Raw genomic sequence first — 23,529 nt, forward strand, 5'->3', positions numbered from 1 at the left:
TTTAAAACTTTTTTTTTTTGTCTCTTAATGTTGTGTTTAGAGAATACTGAGGTTACTATTCTTTGTTTCATGATTTGTATTAACTAAGTGTAATGCATAGGGCACGTTCCTTAAGTCATATTGAAAATAACTTGCTGAAATCAGTTATTTTTACAAACTTTAGGAATGCAATAGGTGAAAGTGGACGGAAGCATCAATCGCAGTATTTTGTTTCCGCATGGCAACCAGTGGGAGACCAGTCTTTCTGGCACAGATATTCTTGCTCATTTTAAGAATGTTTCAGGCACACTTACGTCATGCATGTTGCTTCATATCACTTTTTCCAAATTAGTGCAGTTTGAAGCAACAATGCACATGCATTGTCTTCAAGTAGCAGATGATTTTCACGGAACAAACCTGCCTTGCACTCCATGTGTTTTGTGCATGAACAAACTTCACAAGGGGAGTTAAGGAATAACCAATTACCGTAACTCGTTTAATGTATTAACTCATGCACTTTTGGAACGTGCTCTTGGAGTAGATTGATGTTAACTTGTGAAGTCTTTTCTTGTAGTTATCTCCAAATCTAACAGAGTATGAGTGTATTACAAACTTCATTACTTTTTACTTGTGTCTCAAATTCTCTTTGTTAACACTTTCCATCTTTTTAGTATCGTCTACGAACTGCAAGAAGTAAAATTGAACTGCATTGTAGATTATGAAGATTTTCTAATAATGTCGTCTGTAATTCTATTAAACTGTGTTAGAACTTTCTTTTGTGCAAGTTGTAGATTTTCTTTATTAGCATCAACTTAGAAACATATGCATATTGTTAATATTTTTGTTTTCACTTTCCCTACCAATAATTAGGTTGAATACTTTGAAACCAGGAAACAACGAAACCTCAGAAGGAGGTGGACTTCACAAAACGGGTAGCATATCACAGCTCTTTGCAGGAAGAAGAGGAGGTGAGTGTGTTCTGATTGGTTGCTGTTAATAATAATAATAAATTAAAGGTCAGAATTCTTTCCTGTGTATCACACCATGCAACTAAGATTGCAATGTTGCCTTCACCCTCAGTTGAAAAAAACAAACAAATAGAAAACATTTCCTTCCATTTGAAAAGCCCGTGCATTATAATTCATACCCAAACAAAAATAAAGCTTTTTTTTTTTATATAAACCCGTATTGCGTTGAAATTTAGGTAAGTCATACCTCCATGCACATGTAAATGAATTTTGATAAACTGAAATATCATGTCTGTTTTTTTTTTAAAAAAATGATGTGTTCAATGGGCTGGGTCAGATGTAATCCTAGCCACCCTCAAGGCAATAATTTTTCTGGGACTACTGTGGTCTATGTCATATTTTAATATCTGCTAATCATCATTTTTTGTGTGCATGCTTTCATTCACTGTTTTACAGATGAACTTTTATAACATCATTGTGAAATTTGCAGACATTAAGCGAGCAGAAAGTATGAAGGTAGACTCGAAGAAATCCAAGCGAACGCCTAGTTTCACAACGAGGAGACGAACACAGAGTTTCAGAAAGCTGCAACGAATAGACCAGCTGGAGCTTCCTCCAGTTGAGATCCAGGGAATCCTGGAACGGAAACACGAATTGCAAAGTGGTGGGAAGAAAGCTGCAGTTAGGTCATGGAAGACATTTTACACAGGTGACTATGCCAATTCAACAGTTTTATTCTTACTGCATGTGGCTTCAGTTCTTTATAATTCCAAGCCACTAGATACTGTGAATAGTCAGCAGGAACTAATTTACATTCTGTGTGAATTTTGTTTGTAAACATGAAAAATTAGCTGTGCTGATTCTAATAGCTGCAGTGAAATTATAAATATTATATTAAATATGGTAGTAGCATGGTATTGTAATGGTAGGCTCTCTGTTAGCATCAAAATTTGGTCAAATTCAAGCACCAAACTTTACACAGTAAATGTAGTTGACTCTAATATTTGCCTAATGAGGAGATGCCTGACTTGACGTGCTGCCGTCTTCAAATTCTTGCAATGATATCTTCAAGGGTCAGTATCTTGAGAGCCAGTTGACCTGTTTTTATTGGTTTTTGGTTAGAGCTGAAGCTAAAAGAATGAAGATTTCTCTTGAATCTACTAATAATTAATTAATAATCTGGATTGATATAGCTATACCTGATTTCCTAAAGTGGAATGTAGCCAGATCTGTCTGTCTCTATGCACATATTTTTGTCATTATATATTTTAACATTTCATTACTACAAATGAATTTAAATAATCATTGCCATCATTGTGTACGTATTCAGAATGTGTAAAAATGGTATTACACCACACATATTATCAAATAAATGTAATTAATATTTCCAATTTTATCCCTTGGGCATAGAAAATCAAGAAGAAATATATAAATCCAATCTTAATCAGTTTTCTAAAAAAGATTTTTTCCACCTGGATTTTTGTTAATTAGTTTAGACCTTTAAAATATTTTTTTTAAAAAAAAAAATAAGGTTGGGGAAATATTTACACATAATATTTGAAAATTTTGAATTTTTATCTCTAGCCAAGCTTTAGTGTGCTAACAGAGTTACTTTCACCAATCATGCCATATATTCTCTGATAATTTTGAATTCTGCTTATATAAAGTAGGAATGGGTCAATATGAATTTTTTGCAGATACTGATAAAGTACTAATATACAATTTACTGATCCTGATAACCGATATTGTATTAATCCAATATAAATTGGAAATATTCCTTGACCATAAATGCTTCATTAATTAATATTAGTAATCAAGTGCCTTGAATGGCCTTTGCTTTGAAGAAGAAACAGTGTATTTAGACATTTACCTTACAAAACTAGGACATATAAATTATATGTTTATAGGCTATTTATAGAAATATCGGATTGGTAAAATTATTGGCAATTTTACCAATATCTATCAAATCCACTGTGTTGCCTCTTGTTATTAGTCATCCGAATGAATACATATATCCTGCAAATCATGAATGATGGTTGGGAAAGGAATATTAAAGTCATGTGTGTTTGTGTGTCCAATTTTATGGTTGCATGCATTAATACATGACAATATATCTAGTGTATATTCTCCCGTTATCAACTGTAAAAATAATATAACAAATCTCTTTCAGTATTGTGTGGCCAACTTCTGTGTTTCTTCAAAGACAAAGATGACTTCCTGAACAGCAAAGCTGCCACCTCTCCTATAATTATCTTCAAGGGAAGGTGCGAGAAAGCCGAAGATTACACAAAGAAGAAACACGTGTTCAGGTGCAGTATTTATTTCTCACATATGCTGCTACAATAAGTAGTTGTATTGCATAATAGAATTTTGTCTGTGTTTATTTAAAGGCTACTTGTCTACTAATTGGAACTGAATCTACAGTTTAAAAAGTATTCCAAACCACTGTTGAATGTGCCTCCACTGGTATTAAACCTGGTACTCCTTGTCATCATGTATTCAAAGAGAATCTGTGATTAGCAATTAGACAGGGATGTGTAAGCGCAAGGGAAATTAGATCCAAATTAATCGTTTTGCTAATTATCCAGTAGTAACTCCTGATTAATCCATCCCATTACAAAGTAGTCATTACCTAGCTACTTAGAAGCACTATGTACCTTCTGTTTATTGATTGTGCTACTCACGTTTATATTGATTTTTACTCTGACCAAAGAGTATGAGGACAATGCAACTGAATGAACTAAATGCTTAGTGCCTTGCACTAATTAATGAATTTAATATAATGAATTAATTATTAATTAATACACCTTGGATGTATGGTAAAAAGTTATTGCCTGTGCACTGTACTCTGCCATGAGGGCACAAGGGGGGTTTGAAATTGCCCATAGTGGAGGTGGTGTGATCACAACCACACTTTGGCTATCTTTATCCCTTATTGAATAAATTCCAGATGAACCAAGAACCACTCTGGTCAGTGGCATTGTCAGTAAAATCCCCACCTGAGATCACACACTCCGAGAATCAAACCTGGAAGTCGCATTCAGGCAGTGGTGCAACCACAGGGTGAGGGACAGAGGGGACATTGCCCCCCCCCCCCAACCTTGGTTGGAAATAAGTTCTAGGGGGCCAAGGGGGCACAAACATTGATGGCCAAGTGTACCTGCAGTGGGCAATTACTGCCCAGAACTTCAAATTTTATGTAAATAAAAATACTTTCCGTAAAATTTTCTTGCTTGCTTCGTTCGCAATTTATATTTGTTCATTGTAATGCATTTCATTTTAAATGCATGAACAATTGTTTTGAGGAAAGGGAGCATGCACATTTGAGAGACAATTTATGTAATTTTTGCTGTTGGTTTATTGTGTGATGGATGAATTGGTTGTATAATGTATTTAAATAATATATACTGTATATAATATTTATTAAAGAAATTTTGAATACATACACAATTTAGTGCCCACATTATTCCACGTTGCATATATATGTGAAACATATATCGTGCATGAAAGTTATGTTAATGTAAAAAAGAATTATATTTGGAATGCATTTATCAAGCATTTTCTGTCTTTCAATAATAGTTTATGTGCTTGTTTTCCGTTATTAATGTGAAATTGAACGTGTTAAAAAAATAATTTAAATCATTTGTTCGAACACAAATGCTTTAGCACAAACTTCAATCCCCTTTTTGCACAATTTACGAGGATAATAATGTCTTTGATACTACAACTACTAATAGTAATAATAATGTGGGTCCTGGGTTTGAATCCCGGCTTGGACATGGGTGTTTGCGAGTATCCATTCATCAGTTTCATCATGTGAAGTGAAGTAAAATAGAGCAAATTAATAATAACAATAATATTAATGTCATAATAACATTATTATTAACATTATTTTAATAACATTATTTTTAAAATTATTATTATTATTAAAATTATTATTGGTACGTTTATCCTGGTACTTGCCCCCCCCCCCCTGACAAAAATTCATGGTTGCTCCTCTGCATTCAGGTGACTAAGAAGTGGACACGTTTCGTTGCGTTTCTTGCTGTATTAATTCACCATTCATCCTCATGGTCATGGTTTACCTGGAGGGAGAAAGAAAGTGGTGTAAACAGCTCATTGAAGCATGTCACATTGCTGTTATTTTGTGGCTATCGAGATCTCTACTGTTGCTTTTAGGTAGCTCCACAATGTCCTCAGGATACCGGGTCAACATCAAAATTTGGAGCTCCCACCAAGAATCAAACTCAGGACCACTCATGCCAAAAGTAAGGATGGGAAAAGTAAGCAATATGGGAGCTTGAAAAGAAGAAAAACTCTGCAAAATAACAAAAATTACATTAGCAATGTTGCACAGCCACTAAACACAGACATCAGAATTAGGGTGTAAGAGTTGACCTTCCTGAAGTCTGTTCCACACAGTACACGATGGAAACTTTAGTATTACAGGCAAAGGAGTCTGCAACTTGGGCCCACAGCCAGTATAATCCTCGCTGGGGTTGTGTGTTTTCTTGTGCCTTATCCATCTTTAAAATCAATTAACCTTTTGGAGTCCAGGCCCATTTTCACATGTAACCCCCTTGATGCCCGAACCGATTTTGAGCAAAATGCAGAGTTTCAATTAAATGAGTGTAGATCGGAGGCTAATTACGCAAGAGAGATGAGTGATATACCGTTGTACACGGAATGAACCAGAGATTCAGACTATATAAAATTTATGCAAATTCGGCATATATGTGGTGGGGGAGGGGGAGAACACTCAAAATTCCAAAATTTCGGGAAAAATGGAGATTCCCCCCTTCCCTTCAAGAAAAAAAGTACATGACAGTGTCGACATGCACATGGAAATTATCGGTGACATGTAAGGAACACAAAAATATTTGCATTATTATCGTATGACCAATGTAACGCAAGGTGTACCCCTAAAAGGAATGGCCAGCATGCCACTGATTCAAGCTTCAAAATGCAGCGGTACCTTGAAATAACTGTAGCTCAGAGGCTAATTTCCCTAGAGAGATGAATGATATACCGTTGTACACGGAATAAATCACAGATTCAGACGATATAAAATTTATGCACATTCGGCGTATATATGGAGGAGCGAAAGGGGGACTCCCCCAAGAAATCATTTTTTTAAAAAAAAAATGGGGTTTCCTCCCTTCTCGAAAAAAAGGACATAAAAAGGTCAACATGCACATAGAAATTATCGCTGGCTAGTAAGAAACAGAAAAATGCAAAAACGTTCAAGGGAGAAGGATGCATTGTCAATGTGTCGAGCCTTCAGTCTAGTCTGTCCTAGGAAAGGTCGGGGATTGGGAGCAGTCCTACCAGTACAGGGAGGGCGTTGCCAGTCAGATGGTGCAGGAGCAGGAGGAGGGGACATATCTTTGTGACATATCATCAGAATCACATTCTGATGATATATCAGAGATAATGTCAAGCTCTTCTTCATCCCAATCGGAGTCTGTATCCATATCCTCCAGTTCATCACGGATTTCATCAGAATGAAGATCACTCGGGGCAGCCATGGTCGACTTCACGTCACACGAATGAAGCAAAGATGATGATAAAGTCTTGGGAAGAGTCACACTTCACTCAAAATTTTTTGGCACTTGGGCACAAAACGAGTCTCATGTATGCACAATCTTCCAGGAGGAAAAGTTAAGACGGAGTGACAAAAGAGTGCCAATTCTTGCAGCTACTTCCAAATTCTATTAATAGACAAATGCAGGGTAACCTTTGTAGCCATTTGTGAAACACTGTGCTCAAGAACAAAGGCTTTTCTTCACCGTGCCTCGAACTTACATTATTAAGATGCAGTTTCAACAACCCCTCTTCCCCCTCCCCCAACTCCCAACCCCCCCTTGCTCCCGCACAGAAAACATTCCTTCTGACCTCGGGTACCGATATACAAACTTAATTCCAATGCAGTTTCCAGGGGTGAAGGAAATGCATTGCTTTAGAACAACAAAGCCGGCCTTCCTTTATCGGCAAAATTTTTCCCTTGAAAAAAGACTCAAAAAAGAAGTCGCCTTTTTCCTGCCATTTTCATGAGAAGAAAAAAACGCGCGACAATTATTTCTGTTAAATACATGTGTTAACAACAATATGAAAAAAGAAAATTGAAATTCTAGCCAAAAATAGCGAAGTTATAACATAAAAACTACAACCTTAACAGAGCATCTCGATTGAGACGATCGGACTCCTAAAGATTAATCAATAATTTATCCTTGTTTGTAAGGTTTTACAGAAAATCGTGGAAATTTTTGTAATACATTGTTTTATTTTTACAAAGATGGTAAAAATGGGAAAATGTAAAATTGGAGTACTTTACATTGGATATAAATTAAATTTCTATTACATGTTCTCTTTACTTTTCCCTTATATTTTCTTGTGAAAGTTTAGCACATTAAGTTGAAGAGGTAATTTTGTAGATATGTATCACATACGTTGCCAGTTAATTCGCTAAGTTCATAATATATTTTCCTTTTAATTCCAGGCTTTGCTCCACTGATGGCTCTGAATTCTTGTTTCTGGCTCCAAGTGAACGTGAGATGGAAGACTGGGTGAACAAAATTTCTTTCCATGCAAAGCTTCCTCCAAGCTTGCAGCTGTTGAGCTACGATGACTCTCAGAAGGTGAGATTCACTATCCTGCTGCTTTTGTCAGTGTGTGATCTGTGTTGATTCAGTGAGAATTATATTACTATTGAATGATTCCTACCTCATGAGTGATTTCACAAATCACTCATAAGGTGCTGCAGACCCTTTCATTGATGTATCACCCCCACTGCAATATTGCAAATTCAAAATATATGACAAATTGAAAACAGATGAATAATTTTGAATTACCTTGTATATTCAGAGTAAAGAACACACATTTCCTTGTATTTTACTGTGTATTGAAAGCCAAAATTGTGTGAGTGATAATTTTGTGCATGTTGCAGAGTTCCAGTCCAGAGAAGGATGCTAATTCCAGCAGCCCTTACCGAGATGACAACAGCTCGGCTTCGAGTCGAGGGTCAACGCCAGAAACAAGGCACCGTTCCTTGCCTCCCATTAGCACCAGATTGGAGCCACAGCCTGTCTACTCCAACATGGACATTGTTCAGGTAACTGCTTGGGATTTAGAATAGCCTGTCAAACAGGCCTACTGGGATATTGGGCAAAATCGTGGTGTGTTGTCTGACCATGATCTAACATATATTTTAGAGGTCCTTTTCTCCATTAATCCACTCTTGATTGACAATGAAATTATCAGACTTGTATTATTTGTTCATATATGGCAGCACAGGATTGTTAATTTTTATTGGGTAAAAATAAAGGAACTGAGAAAAGTGCAAACTGTGATAGAGTTGATAATAATAATTCACAAGGGAAATAAAACTCTTCAAAAGAAGCAACTTTTCCACATATATTTATAAGGAAAGTTCTACAGTAATGGATTTTCCTGTAAGCCAATTTGTTGGCTAGTATGCATTTACTGAAGAATAGGAGATTCTAATAATAATTATAATATTTTAAGTCTCCTTTTCTTTTAAAAGAAGATATCTAGGTGCTTGGATTCTACCAGTTTGTGGCAATTAATAGAAAGAGGACTCCTAATCAGGCTTAGTTTACTCCAGCACATACTAGCCTCGTTGATCCAGCTAACATTTTTCTAAGTGGGCAGGGTATGTTAATAATTAAATTCCACCACTTTAGTGTGTGTCATAACCACATAAATGCAACTCACTTGGAATCAAACTTAGGACTCCGTGCAACATGAAAGCCCAGTAGTTAAGATAACTGGGTCAGTCTTCCTGGGTCCTCAAGTCCCCACATGAAGTTGTCTTCACATCCTTGAAGGTATGTGGAAGTCTCATTGACACCTCTGTGAATTGGTCATTGGCATTTTACAGACACATACATTCCATGATTTTTTTATTCTCCTTCACATTTGCTCAGGTAAACTGTTTTGAAACCAAGTACAGTCAACTCTCGATACAACGACCTTTCACAGTTCTCGGGGAAAAGGTCATTATTTCGAAGAGGTCGTTATTGGAATTTGCACCAATTTTCAGCTTAAACGGAGCTCAAATGGACACAAAGATTCCTAGGAGACGGTAACCATTTATCCTGGTAGTTATACAACCTGTTATGCACAGGCTGCATGTTGTGAGAAGTAAAATATAACATGAAAACGTTTTCACAAAAAAGGATTTAAAATAACGTTATTTTCTTTTAATTGTGCACAGTCGTTGCTCTTCCACGAAATTTTTACATTTCTAGTTCATGGGAAACTCGTTTGAACTGAGACCTACGGAAAGGAAAACAATCTGGGAACAAATGTCTGGGAAGGTGGAGCACTTTTTTTTGTTACTTGTCCTATGGTTTTTGTTCGTTTTCAAGAATGTATCCAGAACTGGTTGTCCATTTTAGACGTCAAGGGAAAGTAAGAGGGGTCCACTTCCACCCTCACCTGTAATCAGCCCATTTGCACACACAAGCAAGAAAACAATCGGCATTGCTCCCCCTCTCCCTACACATTTGCTGAGAGGAAAAGAGGGAGAAATCACTCAGCCAAAAGAACACTTCTTTGGCAAATATTATGACATCGACACAGTTAGGAAAACGTATGAAGTGGGAAGTGGGAGTTATGGTGCACGTTAGATCAAAGTAAACTTTTGCGGAAACCTGGATGACAATGCATTAAGCGGGTTGACGATCTTTAGTTGGCCTATGTGGCTTTGATTATCTCTGACTGTATCGCTTTTTTACGAAGTGTTACAGGTAACAAAGAACATGTTTTAAATGATAGTAGTTACCGGAAGTTGTCGGCTACAAGGCCAAGAGTTGTTCACTCACGGGAACCTGCTGAAATCAAGTCAGAGCTGGACAGATGGGGCCAGACTTCCAGGTGCCACGCATCTGTATTTTGGAACATTCCTGCGATCTTATCTCTCATTTCTCATAGTGGTGTACTGTATTTATCGATGAAAGAGCTTGACCTGCCATACACATTGACAAAGACTGCAAGAACAGCATCATTTCAGGCTGCTCCCCCTCCCCCCCCATTCCCTCCCTTGTGAGTTGTCAGCAGCTGTTAAGGCGAAGAGGGACAATAACGCACCAGGCATGCATTTATTCCAATATCGTCGGAATGAGCAATGCTACTAAAAAGATCTCCGCCAGAAATGAAGAGTATGAATTTCTCCCCATTTGGCAAGTGAAAGCGGTTTCTTAAGTTGATTATTACGCCTTATACGGTCTTTGAAAAATATGATGAATTAGTATTTACAGAATCCCATGTATTCCTTATGGAGGAGCAACTTTAAATTCAAGTTACGGCTAAACCAATGGGAGTTTTGTATTTTCCTTCTGAAAATATAATCTTCAATGGATCCTCTACCCCATCATATGTTTTTTTCCGCCATCGGAAGTTTGATATTCCCAAGAGAACCAGTAAAGTAATTCTCCCATATGCGCAATGTTAAATTTCTGCCTATCTGCTACAGCTACCCCGCACACGCTTCACCCCTCGAGGCTCGTCGCGGAGGGCAGAGGGGGAGGGGCGAGAAGAGGTCTGTCTACTGGTCACCGAATGAGAAACACATGTTCGTTTTAGAGGAAAAATCTTTCTGATGGGTCCACCAGAGTAAACAAGCTTGCAGGGTGGGATTCGCGACCAAGGCATGCTAGGCAAGAAGGCCCTGGAAGCTATGAAAAGTAGGGACGGTAGAAAAACAAAAGCAGACAGCAGGGAATAGATTTCAGGTAGAAAGGCAGGAAACATATTATACAGTTTCTTGTAATATGCAGTAACGTACTTGAACAAGCCTGGAAAATTACGGGCAGAATACGGGAGAGGCATGGAGTTACTATAATAATTATGTAATTCTTCATGGATTTGTCTCAATATATATGTAACCGAACAAATACAGTACATATTTACATTATATCTATATTTATTTGGTTTACCATTGTTTACCTATTGTTTTACTGCAACTTGTACTTCTCCTCATTGCAATTTTTCGTTTCCGCACAATATATATTAAACTTTGGGACATCTCTGTTTCAAGAACGATGATTTATTAGTGCTGGGGTAGGAAATAAAACCAGTAGCGTATGCAGGATTTCATCAAGGGGGGTGTTATTTCGAAAACTTTCTACAAATTCACATCACCATTGTTTTATTACACTTTAATTAATTAATAAAAATAAATTAATTAATAATTATTATAATCAATTAGTTTAATTACTACTAATAATTACTACTAATGCAGCTGCTATTTATGAAAGAAATAGAACAAAATTACATTTCTTTTGTTTCTTTGTTACGAAATAATTGTCTAGTCAACGGTTATTTCTATATGATAAGTGAGACATTTTAAGTGTGAAAAAAATCCATAAAAACAAGCAACTATATTAAATTTATTGAAATAATCGATCGAAATATGAAATTCATTCAAGGAGCCGCGCTGGTCAAGTTTGACAACTTCGTGGGATATCCGGGTTCGATTCCCGGAATTGGTTGGAATTTATCCAACCTTGTCTCCGCACCCAGCCTCATAGCAATGGGTCTGAGAGCAACCCTGGGGGATGAAGGCTGCCGGAGCATGGTGCTGATCACATCACCTGCAAAATAGTTCGAGATCGAGAATCTTTGGGGCCCACCACACCACTACGTGTGCCTTCATGGCACGGTGCTATATGCACGAGGGAATTTACGTTACCTTTACCTATGGAACTCGCCCAGGATGATGATGAAGCGCGAGAATACATGTTGCTGAATTCCACTGAGTCTATGTTTTCGTTGAAAAGTAAGTTTATAGACATTCCAACACATTTATCACTTCTAGGTGATTCACAAAGCACTTCTTCAACATTATTTAATGATGTCGATGTAGACTCAGCATCACTTGAGAGTGCACAAGGGGATGTGAAATCAGTACCGGGAAGAACGTTTGAAATAAGGTCGGCACACTGCGACGAAGCAAGGAATTTTCACAATTCTCGCGAGAGTCACTGCGCGACTTTTTGCAAAACAAATTGCAAAATTGAACTTGGCGGCCGCTTAGATTGTGTTTGGAATGTTGTGTTTTTCTTCATGCTGCATGGGAATAATAATTCAAATTATTATTATTAATACTGTCGCAGATCTTTGACTGTGATAAATTAGCCATTTTCAATTTTTTTCTACAGCATTTTCCATAATATTTCAAAAGCTCAAGGGGGAGGTTTGAACCCGGTAACCCCCCCCCCCCCTTGCGTACGCTACTGAATAAAACGGTGTTATTTTGTTCACAGGGCTTTTTTAAATCTCCCTGAACAAATTGTTCGGATAATTTTGGGATGCTCTGTGATTTCGGACGATAAATAGACAGGTTTTTGTGTATTGAATGTTTATTTTGCTTTTACTGAATGTGAATTTCACACTGAACGTATGTTAAAATAAAAAAAATAAAAAATAAATAATAATAAAAAAACCTTTACATTTCCTACTTTCAAGCATACTACTACAGAGCATTCCCTGACATTCGCTACTACGAGACTCGGCGCCAAGCTGCCCGGCATCAGCGCTTGTCTTTCCCGGTGAACGGGTCAGCGACAGTCGCTAGAATCGGCTATTAAAATTACAGTTTTTATATTGTGTACTAACCTTGACTACAGAAGGTGTTAAAAATGATGTCCCTCTGCTGCAACATATTCCTGGCATCTCCGAAGGAAATTGACATTTACACGTGCAAGTTCGTCTACTGTAATTCTCCCGATTTTTCGTACAATACTCTCTTTTAACTCACGGATGGTGTGCGGATTGTCTTTGTATACTTTATTTTCCCATTTTTCTTTCCTCTTTTATTCAGAACTGACCCTGTTACTCTAAACATTTTTACGAGGTTTAATATAAGCGACTGTCGCGGACCCATTCACCGGGAAAGACAAGCGCCGATGCCGAGCCGCTTTCCGCCGAGTCTCGTACCAAATGTCAGGGAGCGCTCTGTATTTTGCCGAATTTACTTTCCATCATGGAAATACTTTGGAAATGATCAGAATTCCATCGAATACTATGTTTACTTTTTCTTCGTACCAGGGAACTATTTCAAACAGATTCATACAGTGATCCACAAATAGACAAACTTTGTCAGATTTTTTCGTGTATTTTTCAAACATTATGCTTTTCAAGGAATACTGATTGTAGCCGCTTGTGCGTCATAACCGATGAGTCCTTCAGGAACAATGGACTGGCTAAGCGTGGATCTAAAGTGCATTTTGGAAAACTTGAAAGTGGTATGTTTTCCATCGAAGTTCATTCTCTATGTATGTATGTGTGTGTGTGTATCAATCCTTTTTTAAAAAATATCCGGTTTCCTTGCATCATTTGTTCATAAACTCCTAATCTGCGAAAAATGGGCAAATTATCCAGGCATTCTCCAGAATCTAATGTTTACACTGATACATGATAGCTGTTTCCTAACTTCTGTCACTCTAACAAAAGATAACCTTTAATAATCAGTTTTCAATTTCCCAAGCGTTTACAAAATTAAACCCAATTTTCTTATGTTATTACTTAATTAACCCCTAATCTGTAAGTAAGTATTAATATATATACGGGAGATAGGGCCAAGGCCCTTCGAGGGCTATCAAGCCATGGGTTATAATATATATATATATATTCACTGATACTTTATTTTCTAACTGTTGTCACTGTAACAAAAGTTACCTCTTTCTGATACATTTTCAAGGACAAAGGCAAGAAGCAAGCGGGGTGTGAAAGTTTGTTTGGGAGCTAACATCCAGGGCATTGGTTGCTACTGTAGGAATGTCAACAATTAGTCAGTAATAGGAAATAATTTGTTTCCAAGAGTAAAAAGAGAGGGTGTCGTGTTAGTATAAGATGTTAGTGACGTCATGGGACTTACAGGTACGAATTCCCCTACATGTTTCGAACCTTCTGTATCTTTATTTACAAACCCAGGCCAGTACTTCACTCTTGTTACTTTTGTTAGCAATGTATAGAGAAGTGAAGTCCTTACCTTCAATTTTTTATACTTTGTTGGAGTCCCGCTTGGTTTTTAAAGTTTTGCTATTTACCGTTGGTTTTTTTTTGCCACTTTTTACTAATGGCGACGATGAAGATGAATTTTTGCATATTTCTTTTTTTCCTTGAGGAAAATTCAAATGCTTTCAACGAATTAATTCATTTGACTCGATTTGAAACACTTTGTGCATATTTGGGTTTGATGTTCATATTAATTGCATATATTAGAAGACTTGGCAGTTTCGTACCAGGTGTACATTTATTTCTACATCGTCGGAATGGGGACTGCTACTAAAATATAACCTTACCACATGATATAGTGTGAATTTCTCCCCCATGTTGCAAGTGCAAGCGATTTCTAGTTCATTAGCAATACACTATGTTTGAAAATCATGATGAATAAATGTTTATAGAATCCCATTCATTCCTTATGGAGAAAAAAATGCAACAACTTCAACTTTACTTCACATGACGGAAATCTTCAAACTGAACAGTTCATATGCCGGCCTCCGTGGCGGAGTGGTTAGCACGTCGTGCAACGATGCCAGGGGTCCCGGGTTCGAATTCCGGCCAGGGTGTTCTTTATGAGTGTATCTTCATCATATCATCACCCATTCACATCTTCGCGCTTAGCCAAAAGTGGCAAAACAGCGAAGTGAAATAAAATCAATCAACTCGCATTGTGAAAGGATAGTTGATTTATTATAGTATGCTTCTCTGCGCCATTGGAAGTTTCATATTTCCAAAATTCCAAGAGAATAATAAAAATTATAATCCGCATTTTCTCCGATTCTTCACAACCATCTAACTACAAACCCTTCCCCCTTCCCAGGTCGCGGCGGAGAACGGAAGTGAGGGAGGGGCGAGGTGTCCGGTGATTCTGGAAATCAACTGCACTTGAAAGTCTCGCACAATTATTACTATCAGATCCAAGGACAACTTCACATCACAAGAAGACAGTGGTGCGATTTTGTTATTTGGACTCCGAAGGGGACCTCGATAGAAAGAATTGTGAGGGATGATACGTTTTGGAATAGTGTGATGTACCCAAAGCTCCATCGCTTTTACCACTGTTGTCTGCTACCCGAGCTCGCAAGTCCGCGCTATAATATAGGTGGGATTCGCGAGCCCAGGTTTGTCAAGGAGGCCCAGGAAGCTCTGGAAAGTAGAAAGGGATGAAAAAGAAAAGCAGACAGCAGGGAGTCTCTACGTACCTGAATACAACTGGAAAAATTATGGGTAAAGTGCAGGAAACGCCTGGAATGATTACAATTATGCAATTCTTCATGGATTTGAATTCAGTGGCCACAAAACGTTTGAACTAACTTATGTGTGTACTAAAACCTGTTTTTCTCCTCATTGAAATTTTGCCGTTTCCGTAGTATGTATTTTAAGCTTTGGGACATCTATGCTTCCAGAACGATGATTTATTGGTGCGAGGGTGTGAAATGAAATCATGTTATTTAATTTTCATGTTTTTTAAAATTTTCTAAAGAAAAATATTCGGATAATTTTGATATATTTATTTGATATATTTAGGACGATAAGTAGAAATGTCAATTTCACAATGAATTTGCAACATTTCATAATTTTACATTAAGTGTTCTACTTTCAAGCATACAACTGTTTCTTAAAATTAATTTTTAATCGTGGAAATACCTTGGAAATTATCAGAGTTTAATGAAATGCTATGATTATTTTACTTAGTACCAGGTGCCGGCCCCCGTGGCGGAGTGGTTAGCACATCGCCCTACGATGCTAGGGGTCCCGGTTTCGAATCCAGGCCTGGGCATGGATCTTTATGAGTGTCCATTCATCAATTTCATCATGTCATCACTCATCTCCATCTTCGCAAATTAGCCAAAATACAAAAAGCGAAGTAAAATAAAGCAAATAAAAATAAAAAACTTGGTACCAGGAAACGATTTCACACCCCGGTTGATACCGTGACCCACAAAGATATATGTGCACATTTTTTTTTCACAATTTTTCTGGTATTTTACATAGTGCTTTTAAAGAAATAAACTGTACTCATGTTGGTACCCACAGTTTTGTTTTCCAAATTTCTCCTTCAACTTCATGTGTTTTACAATGGACAGTGTAAATCTATTTATGAACAAACAAATGGACACATCTCTATGGGTTACAGCTACTCTATCGGTGAGCTTTTGGCACATACAAATCAGAACTTTTACCTAGTGTTTCTTCCCAAAGTGCACTGCGTGATGACGTCAAGTTGAATATCCATTGTGCTGCTATTGAGGCAAAGCGTGTCCTCTGCTTTCTTGGTTATCTCTTTTTAATTCGCTGTAAAACAAACCGATTGATCAAAATAGGAAGCAGTTGGCCTACTATGCCGCTTGTTGTATTTTCGCTTCAATATAAGCAGGATATTTAGCCTTTATCCTATTTGACCCAAAGTATCGTATGTTCACAATATTTACTTTTGTATCCTCACTCCACGTGACGTTTCACGCTCTTCATAATAGAATATGTAGTTATGATATATGATAGAATGTTTCTTCATATTTCTGACTCATAACCTGGTGAATTCAAATCAAAAATCTAATGGTTAGTCCTAAATATACGTACTAAGCATATCTTCTTGCATATTTTCGCAGAACATTCTGACAAAGTTTCACAGTCGATATAGTAATCGCCTGATTTTATATAAAGGATGTGCAAATTTCAATTTCCATGAAAATTGTCAATGAAGGTGAAGGTCTTTGAAATATCTTGAATAAACATGTGTGGGTTTCAAGTAAATTGCTACAGAGAAGTTTTGTTAGTACTGTTAGTTTATGTATTCTGCGTAAAATTGCCATATTGTGTTGCCAAAAATTTCAATGTTCGTAAGAGAAAAAAGTATCTGTATTTGTTTCGGTCACTTAAAACAGTTGTACATGTTGATTAGAACAGTTTTTTTTGCTTCGAAAGAGAATAATAACTCACTTTCAAAGTTATTGTAAATTTTTCATAACAATGACGTATTGTATATCTGTCCATTTCAATAGATTTTTAGCATAACTTATGTTGTTTTTTTCATTTTCCTAATGTTCAACCTCAGCCATGATATTATTATACTTTCTAGTAATTACGTGTTGAATATGTTACACAGACAAATTATGTATGAATATTTGTGTGTGTGTGTGTGTGTGGTTTGCGTGATTATCTGTGAAATTGAACGTAATTACTTACATCTTTATTTTTTTAACCTGACACATGGTTTTAGTTTGCAGTAAATTGTGTTGTGACAAATAGTAGTTAATAATAATAATAGTAAATAATATAATATTTTGATCTATTTTCCGAAGGAAATATTATTGCGGAGACCTTCATGGTATAATGTACGTGAGCCCTAGATCATGCAATATGCACAAATCTCGATTTCTAGAACAAGAATATATGTGCCGTTCAAAATGTTCTGGTTATATGGTTATATACAGAAGAGGCGATTGAGTGCCAAAACTAGGAGGGAAGGACAGCTTACTTTCTCTTGATAAATAAGAGGCCATAGTGCGGGGACAAAAAGTAGGGGGCAACTGCCCTCAACGCCTCCCTAATATAATAGCCGCCACTGGTATAATATATATATACAAACACATTGAATTATTGTAAGGAGTATAGTTATTACTCCTATTAATAATAGCATTATATTTTGTGGTTAAATGGGATAATAATAACAAAAACAGAGTGAAAAAGTAATCATCAATAAATAAATATGTTGTGTTAAGAAACAACGTGTTTATATAATATGCTCTACGTCATTATCACTGGTTTGCAATACGTTTCTCCCACTCTTGATGAACAACCATTAGAAATGAACACGTTAAAGAATAAATAAATATGGAAACTTAAAAGCATTTTTTTTCCCTATGTATTGCGACTTTTGGCCCACCCTGTATGTGTGTATATAATGGTTGTACGCTCGCACACACATTTCTCTATCTCTCTCTCTCTCTCTCTCTCTCTCTCTCTCTCTCTCTCTCTCTCTCTGTGTGTGTGTGTGTGTGTGTGTGTGTAATCTTTTCTCATTTGGCGTTTTTTTTTTACTTTTCGGATGCTCTTTATGGGTCACATTTTTAGATTGCGATTTTCAAATCAGCAATGTGGGAGAAAGCCAGGAAACTTATAATTCGGTAGAAAACGATAGTTTACCGGTTGACTGAAGGGCAGGTTTTTGCGACTAGTCGGTATGGTATCTGACTGCCACGCGAGATACCCGGATTCGATTAAGGTTGGAATTTTTCCGGCCTTGTCCCCATTTAAAACGGCTCCGGTTTTCACCCAGCCTCAAATCAGTGGTTACCTGGAGGAAACCGTGGGAGGTGAAGGCGGTCGGAGAGTGGTGCTGATAACATCACCTCCAAAGCAGTCGAGATCGAGAATATGTGGGGCCCTATACCCCACATCCACTAAATGTGCCTCCTCTGCACGGTCCTACATGCACGGGGAACTTTGCCTTGACTTCCAAAAGACGAGACCAACGTTGAGACGTGCTTCTCTAAAGACTGAAAACACTGAGACCTACTGTTCGACACTCTCGTCTCGTTGGATAGCTGGTCAATCAGAATGTGTGGCCTTCGAGGAATTAACCTAAACCAAAGTCGCGCTAGACCTCAGAACTCGAAGGGATTGGTACAAGTTTGTTACATCTCAATATTGTAAATTGTAATGACAGGGCCGAGAACAAGACAAACTTTGTAAAATCGAGACGAGACAGAGACCTACTGTTCGATAATGACCCCCGTTGGAGACTTTGGTAAACTGTAATGTAGGCTATGGTGTTTGAAAAATACCCAAAAACATAAATACATTATTATTTAATTTATCACATAAAAATGGGAGTAAAGTTAATTCATTTCATTCCTCTGACGACCTAGGGCGCCCGAAGATTTTTTGTCTGCAGGAAGGTGAGGCATGTCTTCATCTTTAGTCATTAGGAAAATATATATTACCTATATTAATATTATTATTATTATTAGGGCTGAGCTGATAGCGATGCCGATGTATTGGTATCGGCCGATACCAGTGATATCGGTATCAGAAAGTATCGGTTGGAATTCTTCCACCGATATCAGCCGACACTTTCCCGGCATTTTGGTCCTTCACGAGCTCCGCAAAAATGCCGCGCAACCCTTTCGTAGAGTCTAATTATCCTGGAAATTATGCAAAAGTCAAACTTTCTTTTCACCAATTTTTGCACCAATTTTGCAAGACAAACTATATTTCTTTATGACATAATATATATTTTAATATTCTGATGCAATTCTTGAATATTATAAAGCAAATTTCTTGGTAAATCGATACATATAATTGGAGAAGAATATTTACACACCAATATTGATCAATATTTTGAACAAATTTTAATTATTGCAATTTTCAAGTATCGGTATCGGTGAGAGTATCGGTATCGGTGAGAGTATCGGTATCAGTGAGGGTATCAGCATCGGTATCGGTTCAAAGTGGTATCGGCTCAGCCCTAATTATTTTACAGATCATAAAATTCTAATTGAATTCATAATACTTTGGCATTGTTGACAAGTTCATATTTGAGTCCACTATCATTATAAAATAATCGAGAAAATAAAAACATATAGAGATCACTTTCTCTGCTCTCCTTCATGGTATCCCTGATGCATGATTTTACGCGCCGAAAGATTCTGCAGAAGAAAAAAAAGTAATTGAAAATACCGTCGCGTGTATTGTCAATGTCAGTTTCCGACTTCCGTAAATGATTTCTGCACTTTCTAGATCCCGAAAACGAAAGTCTAGAAATGTCAATACAAATTCAAAATTTAAATTTCATGAACTTGTTCCAGATATCTCAGGGGGAGAAGTTCTTTCCCATCTGGTGGCTTCTTTCCAGACGTCACAGCAACTCTCATATTGCAAGAAAGTTGACCGAGGGTTTGGGTGTTCCTCGCTCCCATCAACAGTCATAAATTATATTGCCGCTAAGTGGACGAGGGAGGCAGCTGTGGACTTTGCGTGCTCTTCGAACAACCCGCCTCTTGTGCAGTGTTCCTTTGCGCAGTGTTTCCAACGAGTGTAAACCTCGGCAAGTTTTTAATTGTCCCCCATCGCCTTAAGACAAGGAAACAAGTCAAGGTCAATTTAAAATGACATCCAAGCATATTCGATCTCTTCTTGCATATCCAAGAGCAAACGAAATCACAGTGGCAAAACAAGACTGACATGTTGGGTAGCAGCTGTCGGCTGCAGGGTAACATTGGTGCACTTGGGGGAGGGGAGGGCAGAGGTCAAGTGCTACTGGATATCACTCAAGCAAGGTGTAGTGGTGTCTATTTTTAGATCAGGCCCACTTGCGAGCAGTAGAGTGCTTGTGAAGGGAATGAGTGCAAAAAATTTATTTTTCAACTTTTTCCCAATTTTTCACGGTTCCCATGAAAAGGGTCGTTACTTCGAGAGGGTCGTTATATCCGAGGTCGTAGAATCGAGAGCCGACTGTAATATTTTTAAGTGAATATGACAATTTTGCTGACCTTTAAACTTTGTCAGCATTGCACGGCATTGTGTGTGTGTGTGTATAAACAATGGTAATTAATGTAATAGAAAAATTACATTTATGAATTTGTTTCATATTAACAGCAACAGCAACAACAGCACCATCAACAGGAAAGACCACCTATTCCTCCCCGAGGTAGTTCAACGGTGATGACTAAACCTTCAAGTGATGATGTTCAGCTCCGAGTAAGGCCACCTGTTAATTATGTAATGGGAGGTGAGTAGTCTTAAGATTGTGGTGATAATTCTTTTGTGCATTAATAAATTAATGAATTTCTCAAAAGTTTTGGATGAAATCTTTAAAAAGGTGCAAAAATACACAAGTGGAAGGAACATGTGTTGCATAAATTGGATTCACTCACTCACATGAAGTGCATGTTCTTTATGTGGCACAGATAAAAACAGCATCATCTGGTCTCATCACAAATGAATGAGCCTGCTTGGGAGCAAAGCATGTTGAGTGGTCGACTTTTGAGCTCCCCTCCAAAGTTTCTAGGTACAAGTCCCAGCCTGAGCATGGGTCATCACTCACCCTCAGCTTCAAGATAAGCAAGAAGTTGCAGGACAAAATTGTTGCTGTTAGGGACATATTGAAAACATCCTTAAATTTTTACAACTTACACCCTTATTAATATAGACATGAAATGTACACAGTGGTCACTGAAATTAGTCGAATGAAATAATTCATTAAGCAGATATGTCAGTACATTTTGTGTGTGTATTAATATAATATCTTACTGTATTTAAGTTCTGGAATGTGAATGAAACTTGCACCCTATCCTGAAAAAAAAAACTTTCACTGTGCATTGCCTTACCTGGCTCATCTACTGGTTATAAGTATTTTGGGACTTGGTTTAATGATTCTATAACAATGGTAAATTTCTCTTGACTGTATGAAGACTTGTAGCATTGAGGTGCCATAATCTAGTTTTGTGTTTTTGTTTTCTTTGATGCTTTTCAAATGAGAGTTCACGTGACATTTCTTTCCATCTTTCTGCACTTTGAAGAAGACTGCAAAAAAGAAATCCATCATCCACATCATTCCCTGATATATACAGTGGCAAATATATATATATATATTTTTCCAATATATAGATCTTACATATTTACATTTTACTAGTATCAGTAAATAATTCATATTTGTACATCTCTAATTTAGAACTCTGGCATAGCCAAATTGTTAGCAGTCTCACCTTTGGCGTGGACATCCCAGCTACAAAACCTTAGATGTTAATGTTGGTGCACAATTGTGAGGTCAACATAAGAGCTACTTGAAAATAGTAGGAAATTCTGGTGTAGGAAGCCAGATACTAATCACGAGGGACATTGAATTTTTGAGATGTGTGAAAATGTGAAATGTGAAGAAATGGTGCAATTTTTAACATTATACAAATAACTACATCCCCAATGATGAAATATATGCGAGTTTTATTCGCGAAGTAACGCGAAAGGTGCACTCTTTCATGAAGTGAATGCCTTTTTCCGAAATAGCTGTGAAATATCATCAAATTAAGTACGAAATATGCAAAAACTGGCAATCGAGGCTGCCTATTTGCAATGCTGATTTGTGACAAAACGGTTGCCTAAAGGAACATACCACTTGCAGTTGAAAAAAATATATATCTTCGATCGCATCAGGAAGAAGCTACATGCAGGCTTGGAAACTTCGCTCATTGCCTTGCCTCTCAAGCAGGCATTTCTTATTTCCTCCTAAATTCATCACAAATGTCAGTTATATTGAATTTGCTAGCTGTAGCAACATTTTCATGATTAGTGTGTCGCTGCACAGCAAGATAAGATAAGGGCTGGAAGAATGAATCATGCTCCCAGATGGCCCAAATGTAAACAAACCCTGCAACTCTCAGTCCCACGCTTTTTAGGTCAGCTGCATAGCAACTTGGGAGACATAAACAATAATCTCGCACCTGCAAACTGGTGCCAGTGAGGCAGCAGAGAAATCTCTACAATATTCCCACTGCCTTTTGTATCCAAGGTCAATGCGAACAACTTTCCTATGAATCACAGTTTTTTGCAACTTTCAGGTGTGTGTGGAAGAAAAGTTACAAAAAATTAGAGACCACAGTTTTCAAGTCTCGCTGTGCGTAAAGTCAAATTAATCATTTTTTTTTTTAAAAGGGCAATCACAGTTGTAATCTGAATACACCGTTCCCCTGTTCGCGAATAGTGTATGGAGTGCCAAGAACTGCCAAGTAACTTTTGTCCTGACTGGAATTGAACCTGGGACCACTCAAGCTCTGACAAAATCACGCCACTTCACTATGTAATGCAAAACGTTTCTCGTTCAACAAATACCAATGTTACTACTCCCGTGTGACTGTAGGAGCATACTGGATTTCTGCCAAAATCGTGCCACTTTCAGCAAAAACGTTTCTCGCATGGCAAATAGTAATATTGCTCCAGTGTGATGGTGAGTAACCACTCTTATCTCCATATAATTTGATTTTAATTGTTTTAGCACCACTTTTCTCTAATTTTGACTAATCACGATGATGCACGCCAATCCTAGCCAAAATCACTTGTTAACACAAATTGTTTCTCGCATGACAAATACTAATACTAAGGAAAGTATACGTACCCACCCTTTCGAAAATACTTGGTTCACCACTGACGACAAATTCATTACGATTTCCATGTGACATTAGGTGTGCATCGATCCTCGCCAAAATAATGCCGTTTCGCTTGGTAACGCAAAACATTTCACATGACAAATACCGATCTTGCGACTCCTGTGTGATGACAGGTGCACGTTGATCCATCCTCGCCAAAATTGTGCGGCAACATGAAACAATTGCCGCACGACAAATACCAATGTTATAGCTCCTGTCTGACTACAAGTGCAGACTCTATTTCCTGTTAGGTCTTCGCCATTTTCTCGGTTGTGCAAAACTGGTATCATGCTATGATAAGTGTTTGAATGGGTATGACGAATATGTGAAAAGGTAGAGTAAGGAATGTAGTTGTTGTACCATTTTTTTTTTTTTTTTTTTTTTTTGCAGACATTTGTCATTCGTAT

The 23,529-nt window shown here is 37.4% G+C and overlaps 1 protein-coding gene across 6 annotated transcripts in view; it reads left to right on the top strand.

Moving 5' to 3' along the window:
• The window catches only part of kst (spectrin beta chain, non-erythrocytic 5 kst), a 372,152-nt gene that overhangs the window by 335,740 nt on the left and 12,883 nt on the right, over positions 1 to 23,529 (top strand). For all 6 annotated transcript variants that reach the window (XM_083122546.1, XM_083122542.1, XM_083122545.1 and 3 more), the window contains 6 exons: positions 850 to 947; positions 1,438 to 1,656; positions 3,118 to 3,256; positions 7,447 to 7,585; positions 7,894 to 8,058; positions 20,580 to 20,712. In XM_083122546.1, coding sequence (XP_082978672.1) covers positions 850 to 947; positions 1,438 to 1,656; positions 3,118 to 3,256; positions 7,447 to 7,585; positions 7,894 to 8,058; positions 20,580 to 20,712 — 893 coding nt within the window. The remainder of the gene's footprint in view (positions 1 to 849; positions 948 to 1,437; positions 1,657 to 3,117; positions 3,257 to 7,446; positions 7,586 to 7,893; positions 8,059 to 20,579; positions 20,713 to 23,529) is intronic.

Source organism: Lepisma saccharinum, chromosome 5 (assembly GCF_977018435.1).
Source record: "Lepisma saccharinum chromosome 5, izLepSacc3.1, whole genome shotgun sequence".
Taxonomy (NCBI): Eukaryota; Metazoa; Arthropoda; class Insecta; order Zygentoma; family Lepismatidae; genus Lepisma; species Lepisma saccharinum.